Source organism: Grammomys surdaster, unplaced genomic scaffold (assembly GCF_004785775.1).
Source record: "Grammomys surdaster isolate TR1022 unplaced genomic scaffold, NIH_TR_1.0 206, whole genome shotgun sequence".
In the NCBI taxonomy this organism is placed as follows: Eukaryota; Metazoa; Chordata; class Mammalia; order Rodentia; family Muridae; genus Grammomys; species Grammomys surdaster.
In genome coordinates, this window is record NW_021604651.1 from 2,836,640 (window position 1) to 2,853,569 (window position 16,930).

General features: G+C 36.3%; 1 protein-coding gene across 1 annotated transcript in view; it reads right to left on the reverse strand.

Moving 5' to 3' along the window:
• Gucy1a2 (guanylate cyclase 1 soluble subunit alpha 2) overlaps nt 1-16,930 on the reverse strand; it is a 326,716-nt gene that overhangs the window by 103,697 nt on the left and 206,089 nt on the right. Inside the window, exon 6 of the mRNA XM_028771399.1 lies at nt 10,100-10,243. Within this exon, the coding sequence (XP_028627232.1) occupies nt 10,100-10,243 (144 nt within the window). The remainder of the gene's footprint in view (nt 1-10,099; nt 10,244-16,930) is intronic.

Consider the following 16,930-nt stretch of genomic DNA (forward strand, 5'->3'; position numbering starts at 1 on the left):
TTGAGCCAGAGAGAAAATATTTCTAGCAATTAAGTCTTTTTCCCTTTAATCTACTGCCGCTACCAGCAGGAGTTTATTACCAGAAACCAGAAGCATTTAACCACAGAATAGTAAGAAACCAGTATTAGGACAAAATAGTAAGAAAAAACAAATCAGCACATATTAGCACAGAACAACAAGAGAGAGTGAAGTTTCCAAAGGCCATCAGCTTCTAGCCCCCAGAACAGAAATAGCCTTTGGCCAAAGCTGTGTTCCACCTAGGTACTTGTGATGCTGGGAAGGTTCCTGGCAAGATTTATTTCCCTACATGATTTGATAACTGACCCCATTTATTCAACAGTTCATCTGTAATCCCACTGACCAATGTCTCTTTTAGAAAGTGTCTAATGCTCTTCTCCTTTGATTCACTTCAGTTTCATCTAGAGGCATTTAGTTTTTTATTCCTTTGTATTTTCTTTTCTGAAATCTTTTAGAATTTACCCAACAACTTGTTAGTGTCTTTTTTATAGTCTTAGTAAACATTTCCTATATTTATCAACTTATTTATTTATCTTTCATTTAGATTTATAACCAGATCATCTTCACTGTATCATTTATATATTTGTATTTCATATTCCATTGTTTTTTGTTCCCTTACTTCTAATTATCTGGTTTTATCACTAAAATTTTCCTTCAGTGCTTTTAGTCTACTTCCTCTGGTTAATTTCTGTATAACTGGCTTCTAAGCCCACTGATCCAGTTCGTACTTCATTTTTAGCATAGTGTGTTGATTGAAAATATTTCAGTTTCCATTTAAAATTCTTTCCCCTTTCACAGTTTTTAGCTTTTTAAATTTAACTATATTGAATAATGTCCATTCAATTCTCTCTGGTAATTTTGATATGCAATGATTTAATTATTCTTTTCCTTCATTTATGGTTCTTTCAGGTTTTTATGGACTATCTTCCTTATCCCTTTCATCTTCATCTATCTGCCTATCTATCTATCCTCTCTCTTTTCATTCTGCCAACTCTCTTCCTTTCCTCTTCTCCCTATTCTCTTCCTCACTTCATCCTTCTCTTCCTTCTCTATATCTCTCACAGTTTTATTTTCCCTTGCTATATCTTTAATTTTACTCACTCACTTTCAGAGAACTGTATCTGTGGAGATTATTTTGGTAATATGGTTAAAGTTGATGTTTTCCAATAAATCACAGGGAGAAGTAGCACCCTTTTTAGTCAGTTTTCTAATGTCATTGCTCATGACCAGTTATTTATATTAAAGTAAGCAATTGTTCCCGTTTCAATGTATATGCAAGACCCTGAAGACTAAAAGTTAGCATTAAAGTAAAATTTTAGTGATGAAACCAGATCTCTCATGAGATCTGCTGCATCCAAAGCAAAAGGTAATGAATAATAACCTGCCTAATAGCAACAGCAGTTGTGGCCCCCAAGAAGGCCAGCAGATACTACAGCAAGGGCCATAGCTCTACGAGGAAACCTGCAGCAATCAAAAGGCATGACAAAATCTCTAGACAGAAACACTCTGGCCAGTTAACACCAGAGATAACAAGGCAACTAGAGGCAAGCACAAGACCATAAGCAACAGAAGCCAATATACTTTTACACCATCAGAAACCAGTTTCCCCAGCATCGTAAGCCCTGGATAACCCAACACACATGAAAACTACTATGTTGACCTAAAATCCTATCTCATGAGGCTAATAGAGTCCTCTAAGGAGGATACAAATAACGTACTGAAAGAAACACAGGAAAACACAAATAAACAGGTAGAAGCACTTAAAGAGGAAAAAATAAATAAATCCCTTATAGCAATATAGGAAAACACAAAGGAATAGGTGAAGGAATTGAACAAATCTGTCCCGGATCTAAATACTGAAATAGAAATAATAAATAAATAACAAAGGGAGGCACAACTAGAGATAGGAAATCTAAGAAAGAGATTAAAAGTTACAGATGTAAGCATCACATCACCACCAAAATACAAGCGATAGAAGAGAGAATCTCAGGCATAGAAGATACCTTTGAAGATATTTACACAATGGTCAAAAAAAAATATAAAACATAAAAAATGCCTAACCCACCTTCGGTTTCCATCTGCACTCAGAGCTGATCCTGTGCTACAGCGCTCCATATCCAAATACTGCCCAGAGAGAGCTGGCCTTCCAGAAGTGTAGACATGCCTATGAGCACAGGTAAGACCACCACTTCAGCTCTGAGAGACCTGCCCGGACCCCTCAGAACACAGGAACCAAGGAGCAGCCTGGGACAGGATCCTTTTGATATCCATCTACACCTGAAACTGACCCTGTGCCACAGCTCTCCATACCCAAATACCTCCTGTGAGAGAGCTGGTTTCCCAGGAAACCAGTGCAGAAACACCTGTGAGCACAGGTAAGACCACTACTTCTGCTCAAATTCCAGGCTAAAGAGTGACTCACCCAGAAACATAAGGGCACAGAAACCAAGGAACAGCTGGGGACAGGATCCTTCAAGTTTCTGTCTGCACCCTGGAGCTGACCCTGTGCCACAGCTCTCCATATCCAAATTCCTCTCAGAGAGAACTGGTCTCCTAGGAGTGCTGACACACAGGATTGCAGGAGGGACAAGCCACTGTTAGAGACAGCAAAAACAGTTAACACCAGAGATAACCAGATGGCAAGAGGCAAAGGCAAGAAAATTAGCAACAGAAACCCAGGCTCCTTGGCATCATTAGAACCCATTTCTCCAACCACAGTGAGCGCTGGATACCCCAACATAGCAGAAAAGCAAGACTCTGCTTTAGAAACACATCTCATGATAATGATAGAGGACTTTAAGAAGGACATAAATAACTCCCTTAAAGAAATACAGGAGAATACAGGTAAACAAGTAGAAGACCTCAAAAAATGAAAACAAAAATCCCTTTAAAAATTGTAGGAAAATACAAGCAAATAGGTGACAAAATTGAACAAAACCATCTAGGACCTAAAAGTGGAAGAAGAAACAATAAAGAAATCACAAAGGGAGACAACCCTGGAGATAGAAAACCTAGGAAAGAGATCACGAATCACAGATACAAGCATCACCAAAAGAATACAAGAGATAGAAGAGAGAATCTCAGGTGCAGAAGGTACCATAGAAAACATTGACACAACAGTCAAAGAAAATGGAAAATGCAAAAAGCTCCTAAACCAAAACATCCAAAAAATACAGGACAAAATGAGAAGTCTAAACCTAAGGATAATAGGTATAGAAGAGAGTGAAGATTCCCAACTTAAAGGGCCTGTAAATATCTTCAACAAAATTATACAAGAAAACTTCCTTAACCTAAAGAAAGAGATGCCCATAAACATAAAAGAAACCTACATAACTCCAAATAGATTGGACCAGAAAAGAAATTCCTTCCATCACACAATTATCAAAACACCAAATGCACAAAACAAAGAAAGAATATTAAAAGCAGTAAGGGAAAAATGTCAAGTAACATGTAAAGACAGACCTATCAGAATTACATCAGGCTTCTCACCAGAGACTATGAAAGTTAGAAGATCCTGGGCAGATGTCATACAGACCCTAAGAGAACAAAAATGCCAGCCCAGGCTACTATACTCAAAAAAACTCCCAACTACCATAGATGGAGAAACCATAATATTCCATGACAAAACCAAATTTACACAACATCTTTCTACAAATCCAGCCCTACAAATGATAATAGAAGGAAAACTCTAACACAAGAAGGAAATCACACCCTAGAAAAAGCAAGAAAGTATTCTTCTTTCAACAAATCCAAAAGAAGATATCCACACAAGCATAAAAATAACATCAAAACCAACAGGAAGCAATAATCACTATTCCTTAATATCTCTTAACATTAATGTACTCAATTGCTCAATAAAAAGACATAGACTAATAGAATGGATACATAAACAAGACCCAGAATTACGGGAAACACACCTCAGTGACAAAGAAAGGCACTACCTCAGAGTAAAGGGCTGGAAAACAATTATCCAAGCAAATGGTCCCAAAAAACAAGCTGGCGTAGCCATTCTAATACCAAATAAAATCAACTTTCAACAAAAAGTTATCAAAAAGGATAAGGAAAGACACTTCATATATTTAAAATGAAAAATATACCAGGAAGAACTCTCAATTCTGATCATCTATGCTCCAAATACAAGGGCACCCACATTTATAAAAGAAACTTTACTAAAATTCAAAGCACACATTGTACCTCACACAATAATAGTAGGGGATTTCAACACCCCACTCTCAGCCATGGACAGATCATAGAAACAGAAAATAAACAGAGAACAGAGATACAGTGAAATTAATGGAAGTTATTAACCAAATGGATTTAACAGATATCTATAGAACATTTCATTCTAAAACAAAAGAATATACTTTTTTCTCAGCACCTCATGGTACCTTGTCCAAAACACCATATTGGTCACAAAACAGTCCTCAACAGATACAAAAAGATTGAAAAAATCCCATGCATTCTATCAGATCACCACAGACTAAGGCTGGTCTTTAATAATGACAAAAACAATGGAAAGCCCACATACACGTGGAAACTGAGTAACACTCTACACAATGATGACTTGGTCAAGAAAGAAATAAAGAAATTAAACACACTTTGGAATGTAATGAAAATGAGGACACATCATACCAAAACTTGTGAGACTCCATGAAAGTAGTGCTAAGACGAAAACTCATAGCTCTAAGTGACTACAAAAAGAAACTGGAGAGAGCATGTGATAAAAACTTGAGAGCGCACCTGAAAGCTACTGAACAAAAAGAAGGAAATACACTCAAGAGGAGCAGACTGCAGGAAATAATCAAACTCTGGGCTGAAATCATCCAAGTAGAAACAGAACGAACTATACAAAATATCAACAAAACCAGGATCTGGTTAATTGAGAAAACCAACAAGATAGATAAACTTTTAGCCAGACTAACCAGAGGACACAAAGATAGTATCCAAATTAATAAAATTAGAAATGAAAAGGGAGATATAACAACAGAAACTGAGGAAACTCAAAAAATCATCAGATCCTACTAAAAAAATCTATAATCAACAAAACTGAAAAATCTGGATGAAAAGGACAATTTTCTAGAAAGATACCAAGTATCAAAGTTAAAACAGGATCAGATAAACCATCTAAACATTTCCATCATGCCTAAAGAAATAGAAGTAGTCATGAAAAGTCTCCCAACAAAAAAAAAGCCCAGGACCAGATGGGCTTAGTGCAAAATTCTGTCAGACCTTCAAAGGAGACCCATTACCAAGACTCTTAAAACTATTCCACAAAATAGAAACAGAATGGACACTGTTCAATTTGTTCTATGAAGCCATTGTTATGCTAATACTAAAACCACACCAAAAAAAAAAAAAGAAAGAGAACTTCAGACCAATTTCCCTTATGTATACCGATGTAAAACTACTCAATAAAATTCTAACAAACCAAATCCAAGAACACATCAAAATGATCATTCATCATGATCAAATAGGCTTCATCCCAGGGATGCAGGGATGGTTCAATATATGGAAATCCATGAATGTAATCCACTACATAAACAATCTCAAAAAAAAAAAACACCTGATCATTTCATTAGATGATTTAAAAGCATTTGGCAAAATTCAACATCCCTTCTACATGTTAAAAGTCTTGGAAAGATCAGGAATCTAAGACCCACACCTAAACATAGTACAATCAATATACAGCTAATCAGTAGCCAATATCAAACTAAATTGAGAGAAAATTGAATCAATGCCACTAAAATCAGAGATTAGACAAAGCTGCCCACCATTGACCTATCTATTCAATATAGTGCTTGAAGATCTAGCTAGAGCAATTAGACAACAAAAGGAGATCAAAAAGATATAAATTGGAAAGGAAGAAGTCAAAATATCACTATTTGCAGACGATATTATAGTATACTTAGGTGACTGCAAAAATTCCACTGGAGAACTCTAAATCTGATAAACAACTTCAGCAAAGTGGCTGGATATAAAGTTAGATCAAACAAATCAGTAGCCTTCCTATATTCAAAAGATAAATTGGCTGAGAAAGAAATTAGGGACAATAGTCACAAACAATATAAAATACCTTGGTGTGGCTCTAACCAAACTAGTGAAAGGTCTGTACAACAAGAACTTAAAGTCTCTAAAAAAAAATTGAAGATCTCAGAAGATAGAATGATTTCCCATGGTCAGGGACTGGCAGAATTAATATAGTAAAAATGGCCATCATGCTAAAAGCAATCTACAAATTCTATGCAATCCCCATCAAAATTCCATCTCAATTCTTCATAGAGTTAGAAAAAGCAATTCTCAAATTCATTTGCAATAACAAAATACCCAGGATAGTAAAAACTATTCTCACCAATAAAAGAACTTCTGGAGAAATCACGATCCCTGACCTTAGGCTATACTACAGAGCAATAGTGATAAAAACTACATGGTATTAGTACAGTGACAGGCAGATCGATCAATAGAATAGAATTGAAGACCCAGAAAAGAACACACACCTATGATCATTTGATGTTTGAAAAAGGAGCTAAAATCATCCAGTGTGAAAAAGACAGCATTTTCAACAAATGGTGCTGTTTCATTATTCACTACAATCAAGTAGGCTTCATCCCAGGGATGCAAGGTTGGTTCAATACACAAAAATTCATTAAAGTATTCTATTATATAAACAAACTCAAAGGAAAAAACACATAACATCATATTAGGTGTTGAAAAAGCATTTGATAAAATACAACACTCCTTAATGTTAGAATTAGAGCAATTGAGAACTCAAGGCCCATAACTAAACATAATAAAAACAATATACAACAAACCAATAGCCCATATCAAATCAAATGGAAAGATACTTAAAAGAATCCCACTAAAATCAGGGATAATACAAGGCTGCCCAATCTCCCCATATCTATTCAATATAGTAGTAGCCATTGCAATAAGTTCTAGCCAGAGCAATGAGACAACAAAAGGAGATCAAGGGGATACAAATTGAAAAAGAGGAAGTCAAGATTATCCATAATATGGAAAACAATTCTTAGCAATAAAAGCATCTGTAGGAATCATCATCCCTGAGCTCAAGCTGTATTGGTACAGAAAAAGACAGGGAAATTAATGGAAGAGAATTGGAGACTCAAAAATAAATCTATTCACTTATAGACACTTGATCTTTGAGAAAGAAGCCATATCTACACAATGGCAAAAAGAAAGCATCTTCAGTATATGGTGCCAGTCTAACTGGCACTAGGTATGTAGAAAAACATGAAAATAGATCTATATTTGTCACCTTGCACAAAGCTCAAGACCAAGGAGCTCCACATAAAAACAGATACACTGAATCTAAAAGAAGAGAAAGCAGGAAATGCCTGGAACTTATTGGCATGGGGTGAATGGTGGGGGATTTTCTAAATAGAACTCCAATGGCTCAGACTCTAAGACCAAGCATTGATAAATGAGACCTCACAAAATTGAAAAGCAGTAAGGCAAAGGACACTATCAATAGGACACATCAGCAACTAACAGATTGGGAAGAGAATTTTCACTAATTCCACATCCATAGAGGGATGATATCCAAAATATAAAAAGAACTCAAGAAGCTAACCTAAAAAAAATACCAAGCAACCCAATCAAAAAAAAGGGGGGGGGGTATAGTGCTAAACAGCCAACTCACAACAAAGGAATCTCAAATGGCCCAGAAGCACTTAAAGAACTCTTCAAAGTCCTTAGTCATCAGGGAAATGCAAATCAAAAGGACCCCGAGATTCTACCTTACACCAATCATAATGGCTAAGACCAAAACGTCAGGTGACAGCACATGTTGTTGAGAATGTGGAGAAAAAGGAATACTCTTCCATTGCTGGTGGAATTGCAAAGTGGTACAACCACTCTGGAAATCAATCTGGAGGTTGCTCAGAAAATTGGAAATAGACCTACTTTAAGACACAGATATATCACTTTTAAGCATATACCCAAAAGATTCCCCACCATACCACAGGGCACAGGCTCCTCCATGTTCATAGAGGCCTTATCTAAGACAGCCAGAAGGTGGAAACAAACGAGATGTTCCACAATGAAAGAATGGATACAGAAAATATGGGTCATTTATACAATGGATTATTGTTCAGGTATTAAGAGCAAGGACATCATGAGTTTTGCAGGCAAATAGATGGAACAAGAAAATTTGATCCCAAGTGAAGTAACTCAGACCCAAAAGGACATGTATGGTATATACTCACTAATAAATTTATAGTAGTCAAAAAGGTATGGAATACCCAGGATACAATCCACAGAACTTAAGAAGGTTAACAAGCAGAATGGTCCAAGTGAAGATACCTCAATCCCACTTGGGAGGGAGAAAAAAGGAATCTCAGGGTACAGATGGAGGGAGGATCTTGGGTGGGAAAGAGGACATAGAGGGGAAAGGGGGAACATTATCTGGTATGGGGGTGGGGGAGGTAGGAGAAAATCCTGAGGGCCAGCAGAATGTATGGAAATATGAAATCTCTTAGTAGGGTAGAGCAGAGAAAGTGAGGAAATCTCTAGAAAGTACCAGAGACCTGGGAGGTTAGAGACACTCAAGATTCAAATGGAGGGACCTTAGTTGAAATGCCCTACAGTGTATAGAGGAAACTTGTAGGGCATCAAGTGGATGGATGGGATTGCCATTCCATAGTCAAAACCTCTGACCTAGAATTGTTCCTGTATAAAAGAACTGCAGGGACAAAAATGGAGAAGAGAGTGAGTGAAAAAAGGTTCAGTGACTAGCCCAGCTTGGGATCCATCTCAAAGGGATGCTTGAAGGCCTAACACTATTACTGACACTATTACTGATGCAAGAGCCTACTATGACTGTCCTCTGAGAGGCCCAACAATCAGCTGAATGAGACAGATGCAGATACTTACAACCAACTATTGGAGTTAGGGAAAGTCTGCAATAAGCTGAGTAGGAGGGGGACCTAGTGGAAGACTAGCAGTGTCAACTAACTGAGACCCCGAGATCTCTCAGACACTGTTCCACAAACCAAGCATCATACTGGAGCTGGTCAGAGCTCCTGGACTCATAAACAGCAGAGAACTCCCCTGGTCTGGCCTCAATGGAAGAAGACACTAACCCTGGAGAATCTTGAGGCCCCAGGGACTGGGGAGGCCTGGACAGTTAGTGGGATATCTTCTGGAGACAGATAAAAAGATAAATGCGATGAGGAATTGTGGGAAGGTGGACCAGGGAGTAAGTACTGGAATATAAAAGAATAAAAATAATTAAAAACAAAAAAATAAAGCAAGAAATCCATAAACCTACCACCTTAACAGTTTTAAATGGAAAAGTAATTTGGGGTGGTTAATTTGACACTACCCAGGATCTAGAAACATACACATTTGTGAAGCCTCTTTCCTGGTAAACTAGTGCTTAAACAAACTTTTCTAAAAGATCTTTCTACAATTCAAGCATTTTGAGTATAATTTGAGTATGAGGGATCTATTTGTCAAGGATATGTGGTAATAGAAATTCTGGTACTATTCACTGGATTTTGGCAGTAATGCAATTAGATTAACTAAGTCATTCTTGGAGACTGCCTGTAAGGTGCAGGGATCCATTTATTTGTACAAGACAATAATACGACTAATAAAGTTGCAATACCCAGATGGTAAGTCTACTGCTGTTTTCAAGTTTGGTAGGAGTTTCTAAGAAGCAAGCTCTAACACATAAACACACACACACTCTCACACTGAGAGAGAGAGAGAGAAAATGAATCACAAAACTCTGAGGTCCAGAGCCTTATTTTTTATTGCTTTGGCTAGATCTGAGATTCTGATTTTCCCCATCATTTTAAGGTAGGAATTTATGCACTGACATTAAGGTCATCTTCTTGGACAAATCCTTTCATTCTTTCTACAGTTCATGGTACATTTTTCTTCCACATACCTTTCCTGTTTTGAACACCCTAGCCTATGAATTAGTGTTAGTCATTCTCTGTCTTGTCTAGACTATTAGGAGTATATTTCAGAAGGAAATTTCTGAATAGCAATACTTCTTCCCCAGAAAAAGGTTCATTAAAAGGTGTATCTGTTTTTCACATTGGCTTGTTAAGGTTACCTGAATGGGTCTTCCATCAGGAGTCAGAACCTCTTCTGAAAGCTCCATCATCTTTAAGGCCATCAGAGCAATGGGCTTCGCATGGCATAGGCTTTTCCGGTGCAGCCCTGATGCAACACAGTATGCATCACCTATTGTTTCCACCTGCAGTAATCAAATAAATCAAATACAAACATATAATGAGTCAGAAATAAATGATGAATGATCTGAAATCACAAATGATGCTTAAAATATATCAAGGAAGCATTAAAAAGCAATTAGAAATCTCAGTGTAATTGCAGTAGAGTTTGCAAACAGCTACAATCAAATACTGACATCTCACTCCAGGTTATTCATTATCACTATAGATGATCATTGTAATTAGGAATGACTGTAATATGACTATACCTCTAAAACCAGAGTTGTCAGTCTTTTACCTAGGTGGTATTCAAATGATAGCTTTTTCAAGAGGCATCATTATATGTTCTTCATACTTTTAGTAGTCCTTTGGAAAGCTTTTGTTTCTTATCTTTAATTTTCCTGCCTTCTCAACTGCCCAGACTTGTACATTGCATGGATCTGTAATCTGATGTCAAGTCTGCTTTCACTCATTCTTAATAATTATAATATTAAAATTATTACACTTATACTTCATATCATTAATCATTTAAGCAATTTATATACATTGCCTGATATTAAATGAAGTAAACTGGCATGAGAAATCATTATATTTGATTTAAGAAATGTGAAATAGGAAGGTAAAAGAACAGCCACAAATATACAATAAAATAAGTATCAGTCCCTGTTAAGGTATTCTTCAGGCTCTAATCTAATTGCATTGTCAGAGTTCATCCTAATTGGATGTTTATATTTAATTACTTAAAATATTTTTCCAATATTAAATGCCTCAGATATCCAAAGCTTTGTTGTGCGGTTATCAACAGTTCTTCCTACTGGAGTTACATATAGATTCCCATGTACTTGAATAGGATCTAAAGATCCAAACTCAGACCATAGAACAATATGTACTGTGATCCAATGTGCTTACTCCCAACCCCGATGCTTTTTATTTTTACACATTTTTAAAATTTTAGATGGCTGTCAGCTATGTACTTTGAAATTAATTTGTGATTTTTTTAATTAATCAAAATTGAAAGTTAGTAATTTATTCATATGAACTGCATGGCTTTGCAGCCCATTTGAAATAATCCTCTTGATTCACAACTTCTTAGAATTTCTGTTATCATCACCTTCATTAGCATTTTCACCGAATTTCCAGAAAAATATAGACATTTTTAAACATAGATATCTATAATTTGTACTACAAGACTTTAACTCATAAAGATGGCTTGGGCAATAGCACCGTTGATGAAGTGCATAAGAAGCTGAGTACTCCAAAGAACCCCCATAAAAAGCTAGGTATGATGACATGTATTTATAATCTCAGTGACAGGGTGGAAAACATGTTGCTATTTGAGCATTGATTAACAGCTACCCTAGTTAAATCTATGTCCTAGAGCAATGGACTCCCTCTCTCTAATAAACAAGATGGATCATTCCTAGGATCTGAAGCTAACACATATACACATGCACCTGCTCACATGTGTATAACCACATAGACATGCTCACACATTCTCACACACAGAAAAACACTGATAAAGATTGACTATATAAGGCATTCTCTCTTTAAGGAGAAAATGCAATAGCATGAAGTGAACTGATGTTACCAATTGATATGCTGTATAAACAGACTATAAAATTGAAGGGTAAAATAAATTTTTCTAGAGCATACATGAATTAAATTCATGTTTAGTTGTATACTTCATACCATGTAAATATTTCAAAGCTTTTAGTTTCCAAATTTATAATAGTTATCATAAATAACAAGATTAAGAACTGGACAAAAATACACCACAACATCCCTAGAGAGATTTCTCAGTAGTTAAGAGCCCTGGCTGTTCATCCTCAGGACCAGGTTTTAATTCCCAGCATCCACATGATGGTTTACAGCCAGCTGTCACTCAAGTTCTAGTATTTCTGATGCCCTAGTTTGGTTTATGCAAGTACCATATAGAACTGCAAATATACATGCTTGCAAAACTTGTATACACATAAAAATTTTAAAGCTAAAAAGCAAAATTTAAAGCATAGCAAGAAAGTGACATATATTATGACACAACTCTTAAATTTATTTATAAACACATTGTTCTGGAAGAAATAGGAGCTCTAAATACTGTTGATTGTATTTCTTGGTTAAGTCATCATGAGATAGTAATATGACCTCACAATCTAAAGCAATAGTTATTTCTCATCCATGTTTAATGATTCATTCAGGTTAGAAGATTGAGTGGAGAAGAGAAATCTTTGGCTCTTCATACCAAGATGGGACAGAGGCAACTTCTAAGGAATCAAGTTGATAGGGATCCATGCAGCATGCAGGATATGGGAAAACAAAAACCTCCTTGTGCACTGGAGAAATAAAATTATTTGGTACTAGAATTCATGAGAACAAGAACAAATATCTAGATGTATGCATTTTGAAAGGAATACATCTTCACAGTGTTCTGTTCTACCTGCTGTGTTCCATGAAAGCTTGATTTCCCTCTTCTGTCTTCATTGAAAACAGCTTCCTGCACATTGAGTAAAAATATACATGTGTGGACATTTTTGTGGATCTTCTTCTCAATAACTAGTTGGCCAAGGCTTATGAGACATAGAAGTGCAAACATCATGTATCAATGTCAAATACTCTTGTGGTTATTTATTTAAACTAAACTGAAATGAAGCAAGCAAACATTGAAAGAGACGACACAGTAACTGTTCAAAAGTTGTCTGTGTTTTGAGTCTCTTTATCATTGCTTTAGTAATTTTTACATAGTTATAAGTACAACAAACACTATAAAAAATAGTGTCTCTCATTTATTTTCTGGCTTTGCAACTTGCTCCAGAATAACACCACAGAAGAACAAAGATAGTTCAATAAAGCAGGGAGTTGAAGAGAGAGTAACACTCAGAAACACAAGGAAAACAAACAAACCAACAAAAAAAAAAACCCTATCTTTCCCTCAATGTGTGAGAGGACGCTAGGACAAGATCAATGTAGTATATGACTGCTATTCACCATATGACCACAGTGGCTTTTATAGAGTTCGCTTATCTCCATACAGCTCTCTTTAAAATTTACATTTGGCTTTGCACCTGGACCCAGGAATGGACCCTAGGCTCTGGCTCTCCAATCACTTCACCTACACCTAGAGGCAGCTTGATGGCAGGACTTCTAAATCATCCAGGATTACAGAATCACAGAGAGAGCAGGGCCCCCAAGGAGTTCTGACAAAACATGGCTCACAGGCTCACAGGAGGGTCAGGGTCCAGTCAGAGACAGCAAGACCAGTTAGCACCAAAGATATTCACATGGTAAGAGGCAAGCACAAAAACATAAGCAACAGAAACCAACGCTACTTGGCAACATCAGAATCCAGTTCTCCCACTAAAGCATACTGGGGATACTCCAACATACCTGAAAAGGAAGATTCATATCTAAAATTCCATCTCATGAAAATGATTGAGGACTTTAAGAAGGACATAAATAACTTCCTTAAAGAAATACAGTAGAACACAGGTAAACAGGTAGAAGTCCATAAAATGGAAACACATAAATCAGTTAGAGAAAGACAGGAAAACACAATCAAACAGGTGAAGGAATTAAACAAAATGATCTATGATCTAAAAATGGGAATGGAAACATTATAGAATACACAAAGGAAGACAATCTTGAGATGGAAAACCTAGGAAAGAGAGCAGGAGTCAGAGATGCAAGAAACAACAACAGAATATATGAAATAGAAGAGAGATTCTCAGTCATAAAAGATACCATGAAAGACATTGATTGACACAACAGTCAAAATAAAAATTCACACAACAAAAAGCTCCTAAGCCAAAATGTTCAAGAATTCCAGGACACCACAAAAAGACCAAACTTAAGAATAATGAATATACAAGAGAGTGAAGAATCCCAACTCAAAGGACCAGTAAACATCTTTAACAAACTAATAAAAGAAAACTTCCCTAATCTAAAGAAAGAGACTCCCATAAACATAAAAGAAGCCTACAGAACACCAAGCAGATTGGACCAGAAAAGAAATTCCTCCCACCACATGATAATCAAAACATCAAATGCACGGGACAAAGAAAGATTATTAGAAGCTATAAGGGAAAATGGTCAAGGCAGACATATCAGAATCACACCAAACTTTTCAATAAAGACTTTAAAACCAGAAGATCTTGGGCAGATGTCATACAGGCCCTAAAAGAACAAAAATGCCAGACCAGGATACTATACACAGCAAAACTCTCAATCACTGAAAAAGAAAATAATATACCTTCTTCTCAGCACCTCATGGTACCTTCTCCAAAATTTGCAACATAATTGTACAGATAAGAAGCTTCAACAGATACAAGAACACTGAATTAATCCCATGTATTCTATTTGACTATCACAGACAAAGGCTATTCTTCAATAACAACAAAAATACCAAAAAGCCTACATGCACATATAATTTGAACAACTCTCTACTCAGTGATAACTTGGTTAGGAAAGAAATAAACAAAGACTTTTTAGAATTAAAAAAAGGGACAAAAAGGGACAACATACCCAAACTTATGGGACACAAACAAAACAGTAGTACTAAGAGGAAAAACCATTGTCTGAGTGCTTCCATAACAAAATTGGAGAGATCATACACTAGCACCTTAACACCACATCTGAAAGCTCTGGAAATACAGTGTCATAAACACATCTCTGAGAGCTGTGTGTTCATTTCCTTCACTTTAATATCACTTACAAAAGTTTATTCATCTCCAGCCTCACTCGAATTGACAGTCTACTTGTTCTATCCAAGTTAATGGTTAAGCATTATCTTGGTTGGGGTGTAGAGTGTGAAGAACAATTTTCTTGCATCCATTTGTGAAGGAAAATTTACTGTTCCTATCAGGAAGTAAATTTTGTGTGTGTGTGTATGTGTGTGTGTGTGTGTACATGCACCCTCGTGTGGGCAAAAAGGTACACAAGTGTGTACATAAACCTGTGTGCATTTGCTTACATCCAGACTCTACAAATATTGGATACTGATTTAACATCTGCTCACCAGCTGAGTATCAAGCTGCCTAATAATTTTTACTAAATGCATTCAATTACAATTATTTCTTTTTTTCTTTTTTTCTCGTTACAAAGTAACTTTAATATATATTGATACTAAATATCTATTGACAACTACACATAACAGATACAGAGTTCACATTCTTTTCAAGTAAAATCATGCAATATATACAAATTAGACTGTACTCTGTGGCACAAATGTATATTTATGAAGTAAAAAAGGTTTGAAATGTCAGGGGCAGCCCTGCTTATACACTGAAGGCCTAAAATCAGCCATAGGCCTAAAATCAGCAATAGGCCTGTCATACATGTATACTAACACCAAGTCTTGAGTCTCAGTGAAAAAGCATTGAAACAGATGGCTATAAGCTATTGCAAACAGGCAGCATTTGTGGAAATTTACCAGCCTGAGTAGTCATAGACCTTGTAAATAGGTAGCCTTGGCAGACAATACCAACTTAGATAAGGACAAGCGAGTCATAGGTAGAGTCATAGCGACCTGTCCCCTGAACCTTCACCCAGCCAATTATTTCTAACACTTACTGGATAGTAATGTCTAATGACACCAACATATGTGTTTCAAATATAAAACTCAGGATTTATTTAACATTCCCTAACTTTTATTTAGATTCAGTTAGCTATATTTTCACAAGCTGCAAGAGATTTTAAAAGTGATTTCACAAAAAAAAACCATGATATGAGATAAAAAATACTATAACGTTCCTTCACTGTTTCATCTTGTCTAAAGGAGAAGGGCAGTCCAACTTACAGCCCCTCCTAAGCTCTTCTCTGTCTTCCAGTCTGTTTACAACAGAATCAAACTTTTCCAGATTCTTTAGATTTGAAGATTACAATGACTAGGTCAAACAAACATACCCATAAGCATAAGTGTACACATACACACACAGAGGCACACACATGTGCACACTCAGGCACACGCATAATATTTGCACACACATGCGCTCTCATCCACACACATGCATACAGGCATGTGCATATACTCATACATGCTAATGCACATCCCAACTGCTAAGAAAGCTGTGGCACAGTAAAACATCAATGATCCTAAGTTCACTGAGTTCCATTAAATACATCCAAGTAAATTACACATGACGATTTAGGGTTCGAAAGGAAATAATTTTAACTAAATACTGAGTGATAGGCTTCCTCAAAAGCATCCTTTCCCTTCCTTAAAACAATAAATCTAATTACCGTTATTTTGGTTGATGTTTCTGACCCAAATACTTCCTTTAAGGTGTCTTTACAGCATTTACTAGATCCAGCAGCCTAAAGGAGGCCATGGATATAAATAGGACAGTAACTTGGCCTAGGAACTATTCCCAAGTGTTTGCCATGTATTCCAAAAGACTGCCGATGACAGAGAGAGCTCTTTTCCTGATAAACTTCTCGTAAGTATATCTACCTCCAGATCCATAATAGGAATCTCAATCATGTATAATATATTCATGCCAGGGTCCAGATTGCTAATCGTAAATATCACTGAATACTGAATCATGGTAGAAAAAAATACACTGTGATAGCCAGTAAAATTTTGTTTTAAATTTTAAGTTTGGTATGGGAGATTCAATTTTTCTGTTGTTCATTATCAATCCTATAAGAATTTCAATGACTAGACGCCAATTTCCAGGCTCCCATAATTTTCTACATGTTCCTATCAAAATGAAGAGCACGAT